Here is a 19,093-nt window from a genome sequence, read left to right as displayed (position 1 = left end):
ACTCAGATTGATTTGATTTCATCTATATACAGCAGCAAACTGATATGATGCTAATTTACATGAACAATCTTGTTAGAGGTTACAGATCGCCTGTAAAGCATTTTAATAGGCTACTCTGTCATATTTAAAGCAATTGAAGACTGTGAACAAACTGATATATGGGTCTGATAACATATTTGCCTTCAGAACTGCCTTAATTCTTGTTGTCATAGATTCAACAAAGTGCTGGAGACATTCTTCAGAGATTTTGGTCCATATGCACATGATAGCATCACGCAGTTACTGCAGATTTGTCAGCTGCAAATCCATAATGCAAATCTTCTGTTCCACCACATCCTAAAGGTGCTCTATTGGATTGAGATCTGGTGACTGTGGAGGCCATTGGAGTACAGTGAACTCATTGTCATGTTCAAGAAACCAGTTTGAGATGATTTGAGCTTTGTGACATGGTGCTTTATCCTGCTGCCAACAATACTCAGGCAGGCTGTGGCGTTTAAATGATGCTCAGCTCGTGCTAAGGGGCCCAAAGTGTGCCAAGAAAATATCCCCCACATGACACCACCACCACCTGCCTGAACTGTTGATACAAGGCAGGATGGATCCAGGTTTTCATGTTGTTTATGCCAAATTCTGACCCTACCATCTGAATGTCGCAGCAGAAATCGAGACTCATCAGACCAGGCAACGTTTTTACAATCTTCTATTGTCCAGTTTTGGTGAGCCTGTGTGAATTGTAGCCTCAGTTTCCTGTTGTTAGCAGACAGGAGTGGCACCTGGTGTGGTCTTCTGCTGCTGTAGCCCATCTGCTTCATAGTTCAATGTGTTGCTGGTTCAGAGATGGTCTTCTGCATAGCTTGGTTGTAATGAGTGGTTCTTTGCCTTACTGTGGCCATTCTCCTCTGACCTCTGGTATCAACAAGGCATTTTCACCCAGAGAACTCCCACTCACTGGATATCTTCTCTTTTTCGGACCATCCTCTGTAAACCCTAGAGATGGTTGTGTGTGAAAGACCCAGTAGATCAGCAGTTTCTGAAATACTACTAGCCCGTACTAGCCCGTCGGGCACCAACAACCATGCCAATTTCAAAGCAACTTAAATCACCTTTCATTCTGATACTTGGTTTGAACTTCAGCAGGTTGTCTTGACCATGTCTTCATGCCTAAATGCATTGAGTTGCTGCCACGTGAATAGCTATTTGCGTTGCCTGTGAGTGTAGAGTATACTGAGCACTAATAAGATCCACTGTTGATTTTGTTAGTATAGCAATGGAAAAGCATGTCAGACAATTCTACAAAGTCTGAACAGCATTCAAACCAGAGTATTAAGACTATATTTAGAGACTATGAGAACAACTCCATTAAATGCTCTGTTAGTAGAAGCTGGTGAGTTGTTAGTAGTAGCTGGTGAGTTAGCATTACATCTTAGACATGAGAAATTATCAGTAGCATATTGGGTTGGATTTAAGTGATATGAAAGGGAACACCCCACCTCTGAGGTTTTAATTGAATGTTGGGAGTATACCAGGGTTAATGATAGAGGTTTTGGACGAAATATAGAGAAGACTGTGGAAAAGATGGGATTGAAAGAGTTAAATTACAGTCTGTATTTTGCTTTTAGCAGTGTTCCCCCATGGATTCTCGCAGAGCTGTATGTTTAATTTACAGCTTTATGTTTAAAGACAATTCTATGGATTTTTGATGAAATATACAGATGATTGAAAGAATAATGATGATGGGCTCGAGGGAATTGCTATACATTTCTATCAGAATTTAATGTTAATATCCTGACAGATAAATTGTCAATATTCTCAGCAGATATCATTGCAATCATAATGGACCTTCAGTGGGTAGAGCAAGTACAGCCATAAAAAAACAGTCATTTGCTCAGACATAGCAGCAGCTCTCAAAGGTTTGTCATCAAGGCAAATGGCCAGAGGAGATCTCATAACAGAATGAACATTTTATTTCTAAGATTACAGTGGGTGGGTATAGAAGAGCATTTTCATTGGGTCCCTGCTCCTATGGGTGTTAAAGGTAATAAATGGGCAGATAAATTGACAAAGAAGTCCCTTAAAATATATGACTACAGAGTAATAAAAGTAGCTTGTAGGAGGAGAGAGATGAAATCATTAATAAGGGCAGCAATAACTAGAATTAACCGCCTTGAGGTTGTATGCCTCTGTGAACCTGTCAAATTGCAGTTTACATCCATATCTGTCCAGACTCATTTGTAGCCATGCCACTAGACACTGCTTCAAATATGAATCATGCTGCAAATAAGCTACAATTTCTGAAATGTTGATGCTCCACACACATCTTCAACCCATCACCACAGAAGATCTATACAATCACAAAAGAGCTTTATGGTGGGCACCCAAGATTAAACAATTCAGAATCAGTCCAAATGCCTCTCTGTTCCTGAGCAATGATGTTAAGTAATGGCCAGTGTGTGGCCAAGTGTTTTTAAAGAACATCATGATGTCACAGTGGAGTTGACCTTTAGCCTTCTGGATTTAAAATATCTTTACTTCATCATTTTATCCTATTTGAGTGAAATTTTGTCATAATTAGCATATGAATTCTTGAGTTATGGCCAAAACATGTTTACTGTGGTCACAGTAACCTTTGACCTCCAAAATGTAATCATTTCATTCTTGTGTCCGAGTAGACTTTTGTGCCAAATTTGAAGAAAAGCATTCCTGAGGTGTTGCGTTCACAAGAATGAGAAGGACACAAGGTTACAATGAACTTGACCTTTGACCACCAAAATCTAATCAGTTCATCGTTGAGTCCAAGTGAATGTTTGTGCCAAATTTGAAGAAATTACCTCAAGGTATTCTTGAGATATCCAGTTCATGAGAATGGGAGAGACCAGGTGACAGTGACCTTGACCTTTGACCGCAAAAATGTTAACATTTCACCCTTGAGTCTAAGTGGACATTTGTGCCAAATCTGAAAGAAATTTCTGGTGTTCATGAGAATGAGACTGACAGATGGACAAACAACCCGAAATCATAATGCCTCCAGCCACAGCTATCACTGGCACGAATGGGATACAGATAGTAAAGGGAGACATTATTATTTACAAAAGTCAGTTCAAGTTAAAAACCTTAAAGGCAGTATCATAACTGCAGAGGTGAGGTAATCACACCACAATTAAGACTCAGGCATGCAGGTTTTCAATCCATGTTATTTATTATGGGGAAAGATTAATCACATCTGTTTCAGTAGTACACTCTGGAAGATGTAGAATACATTATCATGGGTTGTTAAATTTCAAACGGAATTGTACCACTATGATTTGAGGCAATTTACAGAGGGAGGTTACCAAAAAGTTTTGTATGGCTGCTTGGCTTATGCACTTTTGATTTGCCACTACATCATTGACTAGATAATGCGAATCCCTGACAGTTTAACGGAGCAACTAAGTTAATGTAGAAAAGTCTTGATATCTTTGAAGCGTGTGTGAATGAAGTGAAAGGAGCAGCAGCTGGAGTACATCTGGGAACCTGTTTTTCTCCAGTCAGCTGAGACAGAAGCAAAGTCACAGCACTGAAAAGTGATTGAAGCTCATTGTACTTTATGTAGATTATGTGAATGGCAGCCTGAATTAGTCTGCTGAAATAGTCTGCTGTACATTACATTATTACTCTGCACTCTGCTGATATGACAGTGTCCTATCCAGAACATCTGACAGATACATAACCCTGTTTGGGACTGTCTCTGACAAAAGGGCAGTGTGCAGCCACTACTTACACAACAGGAAGACATCAGACAAACTATCAACTAATGAATGATGGACACACAAAACAGGCATCAAGTTTTGAAGATGTTGCAGGGATGGCTGCATTAATAAGGCACAAAGGCAGAATACCATAGACAGTCTGACAAACTGGTCTCTAACTCCTCAAATACCATCTTGTGTGTGTGTGTGTGTGTGTGTGTAAAGCAGGAAGATGTTCACTTACGGAGAACAAGAACTCCATGTCGAAGGGACTGAGCACGGTTGGGCTCCACGGTGACATTCAGCATGGTGGGATTTCCCCCAATGATGCAGACACGGTTTTCTTGCTCTGCTTCGCGGAACATTCGCAGCAGCTGATTGGCTATGACCCCGTTCAGTGCAGATATGGCCACCATGGGTATCACAAAGGACAGAAATGCATTAATCTGTTCAGGAAGGAAGGCGGAGAAGGAAAAGGAGAAGGCCGTAAACACTGGTTAGAATTTCATGTCACTCTGGTGAAGGTCAGGTAAAACATATAACATCAAAACACACATCAGCACACATCAAAACAATAAACATCAAAACGATAAACTGTAATGAAGAAGAAAAGTTGTAATTTAAACCAGATTGCTTGCATTTGTACTCCAGAAGAAAACATTGTACCACTACATTTACACTGTAAATTATTTGACTGTACATTTACAGTAAATTACTGGCTACTAGTTGCATTACTTTAACAGTAAATTACTGTGTCATTTTTGCAATAAATTGCTGGGAAATGACAACTGTACACTGTGATCTCACAGTACTTATGCCTGCATATTACTGTGATTTAGCAGTATGCTCCTGTAAAATTACGTTATTTAACTGTAACCTCACAGTTAAAGCCAATTACATTACAAAGCACTAGTTGGTGGTGGGGTGAAGTGAAGTACTGTGAAGTGCTTTAAAGTTTAGTTGATTCAAAACACACATTAAACATGGCTTAATAGAGACAATTTCAAACACAAGTACACAAAATTGGCTTCACTATAACTCGCAGGATTCACAGACAAAGCACTTGTCTTTTGCTGGACATTTTCCCCACAAATACAACATGCTAATGTTATTAGTATGACCCTATGGCATTTTACACAGTATAAATTAGCCTAGCAGCTAGCGGAGATTTCCTCTACTCATATGAAGCCAGAGACAACAGCAACATTTAACAAAAATAATGTTACAAAAATTCAGCTCCTTTACAGCTCACATGGTTCACTGACAAAACAACTGGCTTATCCTAAACAGGTTTTTGAAACAAATACAACATGCTAACATTATTAGCACTAGCCTATGGCATTTTACATTGTATAAACTAGCCTAGCAACTAGTGGAGATTTCCTCTACCCATATGAAGCCAGAATAAATCACACACAATACTTAAAAGGCTATTTTGTGGGGGTTTGATGATCTTCACAATTTATTGTGTCTTTATCTGTGAAATAAAAGTAAATTAAAGCTTTGCTTCCACTGAGGGAAATGGTTTTCAGCTTACAAAAAAAAAGAAAAAATTAGAGAAAGGATGAAAATGAAGCAAGGCAATTTGTCGAGGCTCCAGGCCCCAAAAACATTAAATCCTTCCAGTATTTGTGCCACTAAATATGGGTGTTTTAAGCCAAAACATGATCTTCTCCTAACTAGAAACCTAACCTCACATAAACCAAAGCATTGTTGATAACTGTAACATATCTGTGGTTTACTGAAATGTACAATGCAAACATTTTTTTCTAGCAATTGGATTTTCTAATGTTATCTGCAGGGACTGTGTATTTTCAGATAAAGGGGACAGTGAGAGATGTTGGTTGGTCACTAGTGTTAAATGAGTATTCTTTAGGACCATAAGCTATAAGGTGCACCGTTTATGTTTTTATCTAAAGATTAAGCCATAGTAATTAATGCATAATTTTAATACATAAGCCTATTGTTTCTTTCATTTTAATCCTGCCTCCACCCTCCTCTTATAGGAAGACAACTTTATTTATGCCCTATCATATCTAATTATTATCTTTTCTAAAAATACATGGAAACTGGTATATAAAATATTAGCCACCTGCCTTCATCCAGTGTAGTTTTCCAGCCTACTAACAGTGCTCTTTTCTTTTAATCTGTGAAACTATGATGTAATTTGCTGGTCAATTTCTTTTCAATTTTTATTCATGTTTTGTGTAATTTCCTCTGTTTCCAGAAGTCTGTGACTTGAAACATGCTCCCCACGATGACATCAGTCTGGGGACTACTCATTAATCCAATGGCCAAAAAATTTCAAAGCCTCGTTAGTTTGAAAAATGTCCCACTGGCCCAAAAGCCCATCTCCCTGACAACCCATTATCCCAAAAACAAACGCCTTTGCTCTGATGTCCTCTTTGTCCGCAAATAAGCAATCCCTGCAGTTAACATTAGAAAATCCCACTGCCAGAAAAAATATTTGCATTGTACATTTCAGTAAACCACACATATGTTACAGTTATAAACAATACTGAGTGATGATGAATGTGAGGTTAGGTTTCTGGTTAGGAGAAGATTGTGTTCTGGCTTAAAACACATATGTTTAGTGGCACAAATACTGCAGGAAAAGCATGGATGGGTCGGTGAATAACACTCCGGTCCGTTTGCTCAGATGCCACTGGGAAACTGGTACTAACTGCAGGGAGTGTGTATTTTATGGAGTGACAGGATCCAATTAGACATTTTTGGACCATTGTGACTTAAGAATTTTGAGGTGTTCGTACAATGGTGTGGCACCACCAGTCTTCTGTTTCTTTGCACACAGAATGCCTAACAAATTCATCCATATCTGGCTCAGTTGTTACCTTCTACATGCCTTCTCATGAGCCAGCCAAGTTTCTGTGTTGATCATGTAACATGTAACTTGATGGGGGTTAGGACACAGGACAAAGTGGAGAAAGAGCTCTTGCAGGCTGCAGATGATCATCAGTAGTGCAGTTACATAGAGAAGACTGAGCACAGTAAAGGCTTCTTTAACCTCTTGGAGGTGTCTGCAAATGGTGGAAAGGTCTGTTACAGCAAAGGTGAACTCCTTTTGCTAACTTGACCTTTGCAACAAAAAAATCATTAGAAAGGCTATCACTGCAGGCAGTACCTGCTGGCCTCTGCAGGGGGGCTCAACAGGGCAACATCTAGTAAAGAGGCAGATTGAGGGAGAAGGCAATTCACTGCCTTCGTGAGATCAAGATTGCCTCTGGGGACCCTGGTCTCCATCTACACGGTGGCTCTATCCAGAATATTGAGAAGAGTCTCAGAGGTATTGGTGTGGCCCACAGTAGATAGAACAGGTTACAGCCTGTGAGTTCTGAGCTCATCATCAAATCAAATCAAACTTTATTTGTATAGCACTTTTCATACATTAAAAATGCAGCACAAAGTGCTTCACAGAATAAAAACATACAACAAAAATATTACATGCATATTGAAAACCCGTCCATTCCACCCCCACATATAAACACACACACACACACACACACACACACACACACACACACACACACAGTCAATATAGTCAATATAGTAGCATGGCTTTCAGTGGGCTTTTTGTTTTAGATGCTAGAGTAGGGTTGTTCATCATAAAATTAGTCAATTAGTCATTCATTCATTTTTACAGGAAAAGATTAAAAGTAACATAATAAAGATCAGTCACAATTAATCAGGCCTGACTCAGTTAATCCACTGCCACTTTTGTGACACATTATGACAATGGAGTGCAGTGGCTCTTGCACATGGCTCTGCTTGCATTGCAGGGACCACCAGTGATTGTAGGAATGAATATAGAGAATATCTACTCCTCTCTTTTTGAAACAAGGCCAGGACCCACCACTTCATAGTAGTATTGACTGATGATTTGGTCTGTGCTGTAGCTTGAGTCAGAAAGATGTTTTGGAATTTGGGTGGTGATAAATTCTGCATTCAGCTGACTCAGACCAAGCAGTCCAATCAGGTTTTCCTCAGGAATACCATCACACACAAACCCAATCATGACTGACATTGCATTCCACTCCAGTTCCATCACCTTTAATACTAAAACCTACATGATCTGCATTATTGTATTTCTTTTTGATCTCATGTAATACTTGATTAAATAGCATGTGATTTTTTTTTTTTAGAATTATTTTGCATTTTCAGGAATACTTTTCATTCAGTTTGGGGTCCTTCGCTAGTGTGTATTCATTAAGTTGTAGGAAGAGGCTAGCAGGGAAATCCTGGTCATCATCAACATGCTCTTTTCAGGCTGCCACAAAGAGGAAGCTCATTCATCACAAAGAACTTTCCTAGGCCTGCTCCTCATATGCTTTTGACATAATATCTATTTTTTCTAACTGGGTGGACCCCACAAGGTTTGCAGGGTTTCCCCAGCTTCCTCCCTTTGTTGCATTTGAGACCAGGTTACAGCAGTGGTGTTGCTGAGGAAAAACAAGGGTGGTGTTCTGAGACGATGCAACACTGTTCAAGCCATGGCAATTATCAGTCAACGCAGCACCTCAATTACTGCCTGGGGGCGAGGTGCTTGGTGTAATGAGATCATGGGCTGTAGTGCTTAGGCAACTGGGCTTTAAGGCATCTACTTTGGAAGTACTAGGTGAAGAAGCAGGTGCATCAGACAGCAGAACTTACCGTTATTGACTGCTGAAATCCTTGCATGAAGACAGAAAGAGAAAGAGTGGGAAAGAGAGCAAAGCCTGGCAAGAAAAACACTAAAATCAGGGGAAAGTCTCTGGAGAGGATAGAAACCATAGACTAGTTATTCAGTGGCACACGACGCCAAAAAAGTTTGACTTTCCAGCTGAAAAATTACATGGATCTTCTGCATCACTGTGCCCATAGAACACGCGAACTAGAGACTCCACCATCCAGGCACGCTACTTCCAGATTATCCCTCCCTGAATTGGATCGGATCAAATTATTTAACGGTGCTGTAATGTTTTTGAACTGAATCAAATTCTGAAATAAGTGGGGGTTGTGACACTTAAAAAAACAATCTACTGATTTACAGATGTCTCTTTCCTGAAGTAAGGCTATCGGAAAAAGTCTTTCTGGGCCCAATGGCATCACATGACAGACCCAGGAGTTATAGTAACCATGGCTTTATTAAGATATGTCCGAAGTCTGGTCCAGGGGCCAACTGTGGCCCGCAGGCTTATTTTAAATGGCCCACTGCTTGTCTTTCTATACTATATGTGGCCCACTACAGAATATCTTGGTTAGCCAATTAAGTTCACTTTGATTTTTCTCAGTTCACTTTATGATGACAGGACTATCACGCAGTTTGTGGACACGCACCAAGTGCGAACTATACAGTTTAATTAATGTGTTGTCATAAACAAATAAACAAGCAAACTAACGCTTACCTAGTAGCAAAAATAGCCTGCTATGTAGCAGACATGGCCACAGCAAAGAAACATAAAGTTGGAAGTGAGGGCCTCCGCTTTTATATTTAATTTTTTTTAATAAGCCATATGATGTGAGAGGCAGCTACCCCCCAGGTATTTCTATATTATCTAATCTGGCCCATTCAACAAGAAAAAGTTTGGACACCCCTGTATTACGAAAACTGGATTCAGCATTTGAGGCAGGCGTCCGTTCATTCATATGGAAGTTGCACAGTGGTGCACAAAGCGAGAAAAGCTCTGTTTCCACAGTATGACATTAACTCAATCTTCCGCATTGCGGTGCCCATAGAGTAAGCTGCTTCAACTTCTGCTTTAGTGCTCTGCTAACTTGAATAGAGATAAAATGATATAATTATGCAGCTCTTCTAGACTGGATCAAATCCTGATAGTTAAACAAGTAATTTCACGGGGTTTGTGAAAAAAAAAGATCTGCTGATTTACAGGTGTCTCTTTCAACATGCAAGTCTATGGGAGAAGGTATTTTTGGGTCTAATGGCACCGTTTCTTTGCCCGCTTTGAGAGAAGGCTAGACAACGAAGCTTCACCCCCGCTGGACTCTGCTGAAGGTTCCCTTATCCTCCAGACACAAGAGTTTAAGAGGGTCCTGAGAACTGTGCCAAGAAGGCGCCTGGACCAGATAGGATCCCAGGAAGAGCACTCCGGGACTGCGCACGAGCTCACAGAGGTTTTCACCGACATCTTTAACCTCTCACTGGCACACACTACTGTACCAGCCTGCCTGAAAACAGCCACCATCATCCCAGTGCCCAAGCAGTCCAACATCACCTCCTTGAATGATTATAGACCAGTAAACGCAGTAAACACTGCTCTCTACGTTTCACTGAACCACCTGGAGCAGAAGGGCATGTATGTAAGGATGCTCTTTGTTGATTACAGTTCTGCTTTTAACACCATTGTCCCCAGCAGGCTGGTGCCAAATATGCGAGGCCTGGGTCTCAGCAACCAACTGTGGCTATGGATTCCCGAAGGACTTCCTCAGAGACTGCTCACAATCAGTGAAACTGGGCGCTCACATCTCTTCAACCCTGATCGTCAGCACTGGCGCACCACAAGGCTGCATACTGAGTCCCCTCCTTGACTCCCTCTACATGTATGACTGCACACCAGCTCACCCCAGAAACTCAATAATCAAGTTCACAGACGACACAACAGTGGTGGGAATCATCTCAAATGGCAACGAAACTGCCTACAGAGATGAGGTGCAAAGACTGACTGCAGACAACCTGTCTCTCAACATCAAGAAGACAAAGGAGCTAATTATAGACCTCAGACGACATCAGGAAGAGCTCCTGCCACTGACAATAGGGGGAGAGGAGGTGGAGAGGGTGCCCAACTTTAAATTCCTGGGCTTCCACATCAGGACGTCAGGACCTCTACCACTGCACGGTAGAAAGCATACTGACATACTGCATCACAGTCTACAAAAACTGCTTGGCAGCTGACAGAGCGGCACTGCGGGGGATCGTTAAAACTGCACAGAAGATCATTGGTCTCCCACTGCCCCCCCCTTTGAGGACACCTACAGGTCTCGCTGACACAGCAGAGCTCGAAACATAACTAAGGACAGCACCCACCCTTTTCATGAACTGTTTGCAGTATTGCCATCTGGAAGACGCTACAGAGCCTTAAAGACTCATACCTCCAGATTCAGAAACAGCTTCTACCCAGCAGTCATCTACGAACTGAACTCTCACCCCCTTCCACAGCCACTTCATCAGTAACATTATTTTAATAACAAGCACACTGCACTTTGCTCTGTTTTATGTACTTACATTTTATACTATATAGGTTACTTATCTACTGTTCTTTTTATAGGCTACTAATCCTACTGTTTTTTTAATGTGTGTGTGTGCCTGCGTGTGTGCATGAAAGAATACTGTTCTCCCTAAGAAGAGACAGATGGTGTAATTCTACTTTTGGTCACTTTGTAAAATTGGCTTAACGTAGAATGCAGCTAATGCTAGCTAACACAAACACATTTGTGCAGTCAGCTAACCACTCAATGCAACTTGCAAGTAATGTTAGCCTATAAGTACAGAAATGTGCTGCTGTTGTGCATAGTGACACTAATGTTTGCCAACACTTATGAACACACAGCTAGATTACCACTCAGCTATAGTAGGCTAATCCCAATGACCACTACTATACACAATTTGCAAGTAGGCCTATAGTCTTGATAAATCTACCACCAGCATTCAAAAATCAAATCTACCAGACTTGATGAGATTCACATTCAACATTCTATGTTAATACCCAGTGATGTAGTGGGTAGTTGATGAGGTGGGTGTACTACCAGGTAGATAAGCGGGTTTCCGAGGAGGAAATGGGTATACTCTCCTTTAGGTGAGTATCCTGTAACTGGCCATTAAAAGAGGTGGGAATACCCAGTATACCTGCGTATAATCTCCATTACATCACTGCTACCCAACGAGGACTGGCAGGCAGGCTGTGTTCGATTATCAAATGACAGCATCAACTAATCTAAACACTGACACTGCTTTTATGATATGTCTCCATTTTTTTTTTTTATCAGATATTCAATCGGATATCAGTAAAACATATGACTTGGAAGCGGCATTTTTATGATTGGTTGAATCAACGAAGCCACAATGCAATAGTTTTTATTTTTGGAAATTGGGGTGAAGGGAGGATATTTGGTGTGAGTGGGGTAACTTGGTGATGGTGATAGCCTTTCGTGAGGCTTTGTTGCAGCTCATTCGGCTGAGATGCCCCATTGCCCTGACACTGCACTCAGGCACTGATGCTACATGTGGATGGTCCTCTGTCATCCGTTAAAAAGGTTGAGGAGGATACAGGTGGCTCTTGATGCTTTTGCTGCCATTTCTGGGGGTCACTCCCACTACTTTCCTGTACATTGTGCTGAAAATATTGAATGTGTTGAAAATACACTGAATGCGCATTCGACCATTCATGAGGCCCATGACAGCCTGTAGTTGTGAGAGAGCATTTTTTCTCTCCCTGTGATTTGGCCAGGATGTGGCAACATCAAATGTCACTGGAGGGGAAATGCTTCATCAGCAACAAACACGTGTGCTATAGGCCGCAGATGTTCAGTGCCAGGGAGAGATATAACTTGATATATCAAGACTGCCCTGACAAAGAGCTCTTCCAAATGCGGAAACAGCCAATGTACCACCCGTGCATAAACCCCAACTTTCACCACCCGGACGCAATACTGAGCATCTACAACAGCATGGAGCACAATTGAGAAAGTATATGGAGCCACTGAAGTCAGGGGGACTGGATCACTATATCCTTGCCATCCACTGACCCAACACAGATGGGAAATCCCACATCTACTGGAAACCAGCTGCAATTTCTTTTCAGCATACGCTGTTGGGTGGTGGCATGTATTCTCTTGGGTAAAAAATCACCATGATAGGACCCACAATATGATATTATCACAATATTCAGGTAGGATAAAATATTATTGCGACATTGTGATATGCTGAACATTGTGATTAAATAAATTGAGATTTATTACCATTTTTTTCCAACTGCACATTATTTTCCCAAAAGGAAAACTTTGCCATCATCAGTTTTACCACATAAAGTTTTCAGTCTGTTCATCTGACTTTTATCATTTTTATTGCAACAAAATGTGATGTAAGCAGACAGACTGACCAACACTGTCATAAAACCTGTCAGAGATGATGCATAAACCTGACAAACTGCAGTGTTGGCAGATTTAATGCCCTCTGTGAGGCCAGATTAAGGTGTGAGTGGAACATTTCACATGCAGGTATCCCACTAGCTAAATGGCAACAACCATTTTAGAAGTGTTGTCTGTTACAACGACAAGGTTTTTGTCAGCAATCTCCCATTCTTGTGCTGCATCTTGCCGGAGGTCTGCAATCTTTGCTCTGGGGTGACTTTCACGTACTGCTCTAGTTTGGAGAACATGAGACAGCAGTCACCAATTCTCTGTGAGATAATTTGTCATATAGTCACATATGAATCCACTGACCTTGAAGACCAGGCGTCACGAATTAATGCTACTCTTCCCCCTGTACTCAAAGACTCCTTAACTTTATGCTTCACTTCTCTGTAGAGCTTGGGTACGGCTGTGTGGGTGAATAAATGTCAGTATGGAGTCACGTACCTGGGTTCCAGTGTTTTTAGTATTTAACAAAGCCTTTGTTTTCAACAACGCTGTATGGACGCAGATCTTTGCACATGAAATAGGTGATGGACTGTGTTATTTTCCTAGCTCTCTCAGAGTTGGTTGGTAGTTTTGTCAAGTGTTTCCAGTGTTGGTTGATTTTTAGTGTTTAGCAGGTTTAGCATTAGCTTGGCTGTCAGCGGCTAACACTGTCTCTGGATGGTGGCGTGTGAGGTGAGCCCTCATATTTGTAATATTCCAAGAGTATTTTATTCTCATATGACACCGCTTGCATATCACACGTGTCATATCCAAGTCCTTCTTTCTGTTCGTGTTACAAAAATCCCAAATAAGTCCAGACATTTCTTTAAATGCTGGAGACACATTTCTGGTGTCTTTCTTCAATGCCTCCATATTTGTTTGATGAACTTCCTGCCAAATGCTGCTGACTGAGACCTCTGCTGACCCCACCAGGGAAAAATAATTACCAGCACTATCTAGTGGACTGAATAAGCATTTGATTTTATTATTCTGATCCACATGGTAACAAAAGGCTATTGTCTTACGGGAATATCCAGTTGCAAGATACCTGTAACAAATAAACATATGTATTGAGTATGTAGATTCAAAATCTTACTTAAGTATGTAAGTACAATCAAGAACACCTGCATGTGAAAATACTCACTATGCAACCAAATAAATATTTAATACATATTTGTTATTGTTTTTTCAAACAAGTTATTAATAAACTAATCTTCTGCAATGAGGCATGTTTTGTGGCATGACTATTCTCAAATTGCTGTCAGATATTAATTAATGTGTTCCTGCCATGACACTGCACCTTTAGGAGGCAAACAATATCCTCTTGTGAGGCTTTGCTGATGCTCATTCGGCTGAGATACCCCATTGTCCTGACACTGCACTCTTATGCTATATATATATATAGATAGATGGTCCTCTGTCAGATCTGCCCTCAAAAGGTTGAGGAGGATACAGGTGGCTTTTGATGCTTTCTCTGCCATTTGTGGGGTCACTCCCACTACTTTCCTGTACAGCCGCCACTGTGCTGAAAATATACTTAATGTGTGTTCCTACAGCCTTTCTTCTCTGTGGGGGGCCTACATCACTGTATGCTTGCCATCCACTGCAGCAACTCAATTGGAAAATTCCACATCCACTGGAAATTAGCTGTAATTTCTCTCCAGCAAACCCTGTTGGTGGGGGGTTGCCTATTCCACTATGGATTCACCCCCCTCTTTAAATATATACTATCTTGATGGGTATAATCACCAAAGACTATTCACATTTTTCATATGTGCACAAGTAACTGCACATTCTTTTCACTAAAAAAACGAGTCTCTCCTGTTTGAAATGTATTGAGTGTGTACATACTGTATATAAAAGATAATAACATTTAGAATTTAGGGGAATCACAGATTTGGCATGTGAGTAATTGGCTGAGGCTGGGTTGTACTAACAAGGATTATTTAATCTCAGATCATTTATATGTTAAAATAAATTCTCATCGCAATTTAATGGTAAACCACAGCAGTGGAAGAAGGATTAAGAGCTTTTACTTTTGGAAGAGTACAATTGCTGGGATGCTCCCTGGACCCAGTGGAGGCAGTTGGAGAAAGGAGAATGATGGCTAGGCTATCATCCCTGACAGAGAATATGCATGACACTCTAACAGCAGCAGGAGGGAAGAACCTGCAGCGTCTCTTCTTCACACACCGTGGGTGAAGAAGCCTGTCACTGAGGGACCTGCTCAGTGATGTCAGACTTAACAACTGACACTGCTCCCAGTACTCCACACGTACCATAACTTAAATTCTATAATCATCACCTATGTGTAATATCAGTATGTACTAAAGTGTGCAATATAGCATGTACAATAATGTGAATCCAGCCATTCAGCCTTTTTATTATTATATTTCGCTTTTATACTGTTTACAATCATCAATCATCACTCAGGTGCAATATCAGTATATATTAAACTGTGCAATATCTATACGTCCTGTGTAATAATGTGAATTCAGCCATTCAGCCTGTCTTTATTGTATATTATGTTTTGCTTTTTTCTACTCTTCACTTATCATATTGCTATGTGTTTTTTACTGATGCTTCTTGTTTTGCACTGTCCCTTTGCTGCTGTAACAATGCAGATTTTCCCTGCTGTGGGACTAATAAAGTATTATCTTATCTCATCTCATCTTAACACCAGGACTTAATAAACACATTGTTACAAGTAAAAATCCTGCATTCAGAATTTTACACAAGTAAAAGTATGCAAGGATAATGAAGACTAGAATTACCACAACACAGTTGTATACATTTGCAAACCAGTCAAGTTGCAGTTATAGCTACAGTTTGCATTCATGTCTGTCCAGATGCAAATGTAGCCATGACAGTTGACAGTGTTTCAAATATGGATGTTGCTGCAAAGAAGCAACAAATTCTAAAACATGGATGCTTCATACACATTCTCAAACCAGCAGCACAGAAGAGCTACACAATCAGCACAGTTTCAAGATGGACACTCAGGATTAGTGTCACCAGTTGCTTTGAATAATGGCCATAAAAGTACATCATCATATTATAAAATTAGATTTTTAATATAATTGCTGCAGTGACATGTAAGATGCATTTAAGCTGGCTGCAATGGTGCTTGAGTTATTTCTTATTCTGTTGAGGGGTTACTTTACTGTATAACAATGCATTGTGTTTCATATACTCATAAGTGTTTAAAATCTTCATCAGCAAAGTAACTGGTAGCTAAAGTCTTCATATCAATGCACTGAAGTCCCTCTGAAATACAGTGGAGCAGAGGTGGAAAGTAGAAAGAACAGTACTTGAGCAAATGTACTTAGTTGTTTTCCACCAGGGTCCATGTCATTGGTCCGACAGCCCATTGGTTCGACAGCCCATTGGTTCGACATCCCATTAGTCCGACTGTCCGCGGTGCTGAACGGCTCGCGGCGGGCGTATGGTGCGCTGCGACCGGCTTGAGGCGGAGCAGGCTCACGGCTTATGTGTTTGTCACTTTCTTTTTCATTTTAACCCACACCATGATCTTTTCCTAACCCTAACCAAGTGGTTTTTGTGCCTAAACCTAACCAGACCTTAACCACAGGGCATCAGGATGATTTCGGAACGGACTTCGGAACAATGGGTTTAATATGGTTGGAACAATGGGATGTCGAACCAATGGGCAGTTCCCTTCCACCATTGGTAAACCTTGTTGGTGCAACCAAAGAGCATAGACCAGAGCAAAAGACTGTTGTGTTGTCTACAACTTTGAAAGAATTTTAGATGATGTCTGTAAAAAAAATATTCAACTTTACCTTTTCACTGCTAATTAGGTCTCTTCAGACAAATGCATAGCCATTGCGCCAGCAGGCTGGTGACTTAGCAGAAGCTGTTTTGTTCTACTCTCAGAAAAAAGTCAAACTGGTTATTTTCCACTCTGAATTCAGCTATGAACCTCCCGTTGTCCTGATGAAACTCCATGATCATTTGATGAAATTAACTGTACTTTTTTACTTCACCCAGATACTGTAAGTTTTTTGTTTTGTTTTCCAAAAAAAGATTGAGCAGTAGAGCAACTGTGAGGGATATGCAGTGCTCAAAATACATTTATCTTTGGTTTAACTTTATTTACAGGTACATTACCGTAGTTTAGTCAGAAGTTTACTGGTCAATTCCTGAAACTTCATCATCATCATTATTACAATGCACAGGTTTTAGTTGCTTACTAACATCAGGCACATAAGGAGCACAACTTCCCAAGCACCTTGGGTAAAAGGATGAAAGCAGCATGGCTGGCATTTTCCATGCATTGTTAGATGCAACATGTGGATGGCCCCCAACTGTTTCAGATGTAGTGACAAGTTTGCTTGGCGACAGGAAGGACAGTCGGAGAGCGCAGACCTCCACCAAGGCCAACAGTTTAGTCCTCTGTAAAGTGCAACCACTATACATATATATTTCCCACACTATTAGAATAATGTCAAATGGGTGTTAGTCCTTTTGATTAAATGTATTTAGCAGACATATGAATAAAGCAAAAGTTTGCTTGCTTTGTTTTTCCCAGCAAAGGGCTAATGAAACACATTGCCTTCTCTGACGTTTTTTCTTAGTAATTAGTTATTCAAAAGTTCCATCAAGAACTCAATGCAATTACATTTCATGTTCAAAGGTGGCTGTGGTCTGAGCAAAGGCACTGGAAGTAGGGGGACATTGCCCACCCCACTTTACACCCCTGGCCCTGGTAGAAATTTGCATTAAATTGTGGATTGCTGTATCATGGCTGGAGTAATCCCATTGCAAGATGGGCCCTAGTATTGTGCGCTTTCTAACAAGAGAGTTTGTGAACAGGAAGTGGGTGCTATCTTGTTTCCTGAATTGTGAAAACAGAGGCTAAAAGACTTCAAATCGTAAAAGTAGGCAGTACTGATCAAAGTTGAGGATTCTATTAGTGTTGCCTATCACTTACCTCAAATGTTTTCAGAAACAAATTTTAGCTCAGTGTTTTATTGTAATTTGAGATTGTTTGTTACTAGTGGGCAGTCATACTGTTTCCTCTGTCAAAACGGACAAGCATGCATTATGTCACCCACCAGTGGGAGTGTTTTTTGGTCCAGTGCTGGTCAGTGCATTCTGGTAGTTGTCTACCTTTAAAGCAAAGGCATATGCCAAAGCTTTTTTTCTCTAGTCATGTAGCACCTATTTAAATGGATGGATGGATGTATTGAATATTTCTTAAGTATCTGTGTCTTTCTACTGCAAAGAGCAGTGGTTCCCAACTGGTCCAACCATGGGGTCCAGATTTCTCCTTAGTCATTACTTTAAGGTCCATGCAGTTTCAGATATATTTAGCATCTTACTTGCATTTGGCCATGTTGTCAAGCTTGTTTGCTGCCTCTGTCAGGAAGCTGTCCATTAGTCACTCACTCTACAGCAGGAAATGGCTCTTCAAAATAAAAGATCTGTGCTGGAAATCTAAAATAATGTGTGTTTTTTACAAACTTGATGTGTTGGTGAGTTACTTGCGGCCCATTCAGAATAGACCCATGACCCACTTTTGGACCACTAGTATAGACAGTCCAGTTTTATGAAAATACAATCTTTACAGTGATGAAATACTTCATTTAATGCAGTGGCATGCTGGGCATTGGATGAAATCTGTGACTTGAGTTAGGGCTGCACGCTTAATCGTCATAAAATCGTGATCTTGATTCATATGCATATGCGATCTAATTTTTCAATGACGGCGATTCTGCCGGCCCCGCCTGTGCCGGGAGTCGGGACATCATCTGCATGAAAACAAGCACTCCCAATGACGCAGTGTTATACCACGTGATGCAGAGCGACAGTTGGCTGGCAGTTTGGAAAGCAGCAAGACAGGGGGGAAACACACTGTTAACTGTGGCCTCAGTTTGTGCCTCATACAGATCTGCTGGTAAAGTTAACTTAATGTTAGCAAGCGTGATAAAAGACGGCAGAGAGGCGACGTTGTGCAAATAAACCAGAGATTTTCTGTAGCAGTAAACACATGGGCCAATAACAAATGTGTCAACTAACTATGCTAAAGCTTTACAAGCTATTCAGGGCTGCCGATGATAACATTAGCTGTGTTCAACATCGCTCCCTATCACGGATATAGTGCACTATATAGTGTGTTCGCCATTTTGTAGTGTTGTTCGAATTCTCTGCGGTTAATTTCATTCACTATATAGTGGACTATAAAATACCCACAATGCACAGCAAATGTGAGTGAA

At 40.8% G+C, this 19,093-nt stretch overlaps 1 protein-coding gene across 1 annotated transcript in view; it reads right to left on the bottom strand.

Moving 5' to 3' along the window:
• The window catches only part of ntsr1 (neurotensin receptor 1 (high affinity)), a 102,191-nt gene that overhangs the window by 30,571 nt on the left and 52,527 nt on the right, over positions 1-19,093 (bottom strand). The window contains exon 2 of the mRNA XM_050065854.1: positions 3,970-4,171. Coding sequence (XP_049921811.1) covers positions 3,970-4,171 — 202 coding nt within the window. The remainder of the gene's footprint in view (positions 1-3,969; positions 4,172-19,093) is intronic.

Source organism: Epinephelus moara, chromosome 16 (genome assembly GCF_006386435.1).
Source record: "Epinephelus moara isolate mb chromosome 16, YSFRI_EMoa_1.0, whole genome shotgun sequence".
Classification (NCBI taxonomy): domain Eukaryota; kingdom Metazoa; phylum Chordata; class Actinopteri; order Perciformes; family Serranidae; genus Epinephelus; species Epinephelus moara.
The sequence above is the reverse complement of the archived record's forward strand: the minus strand, read 5'-3'. Positions and strand labels throughout refer to the sequence as shown.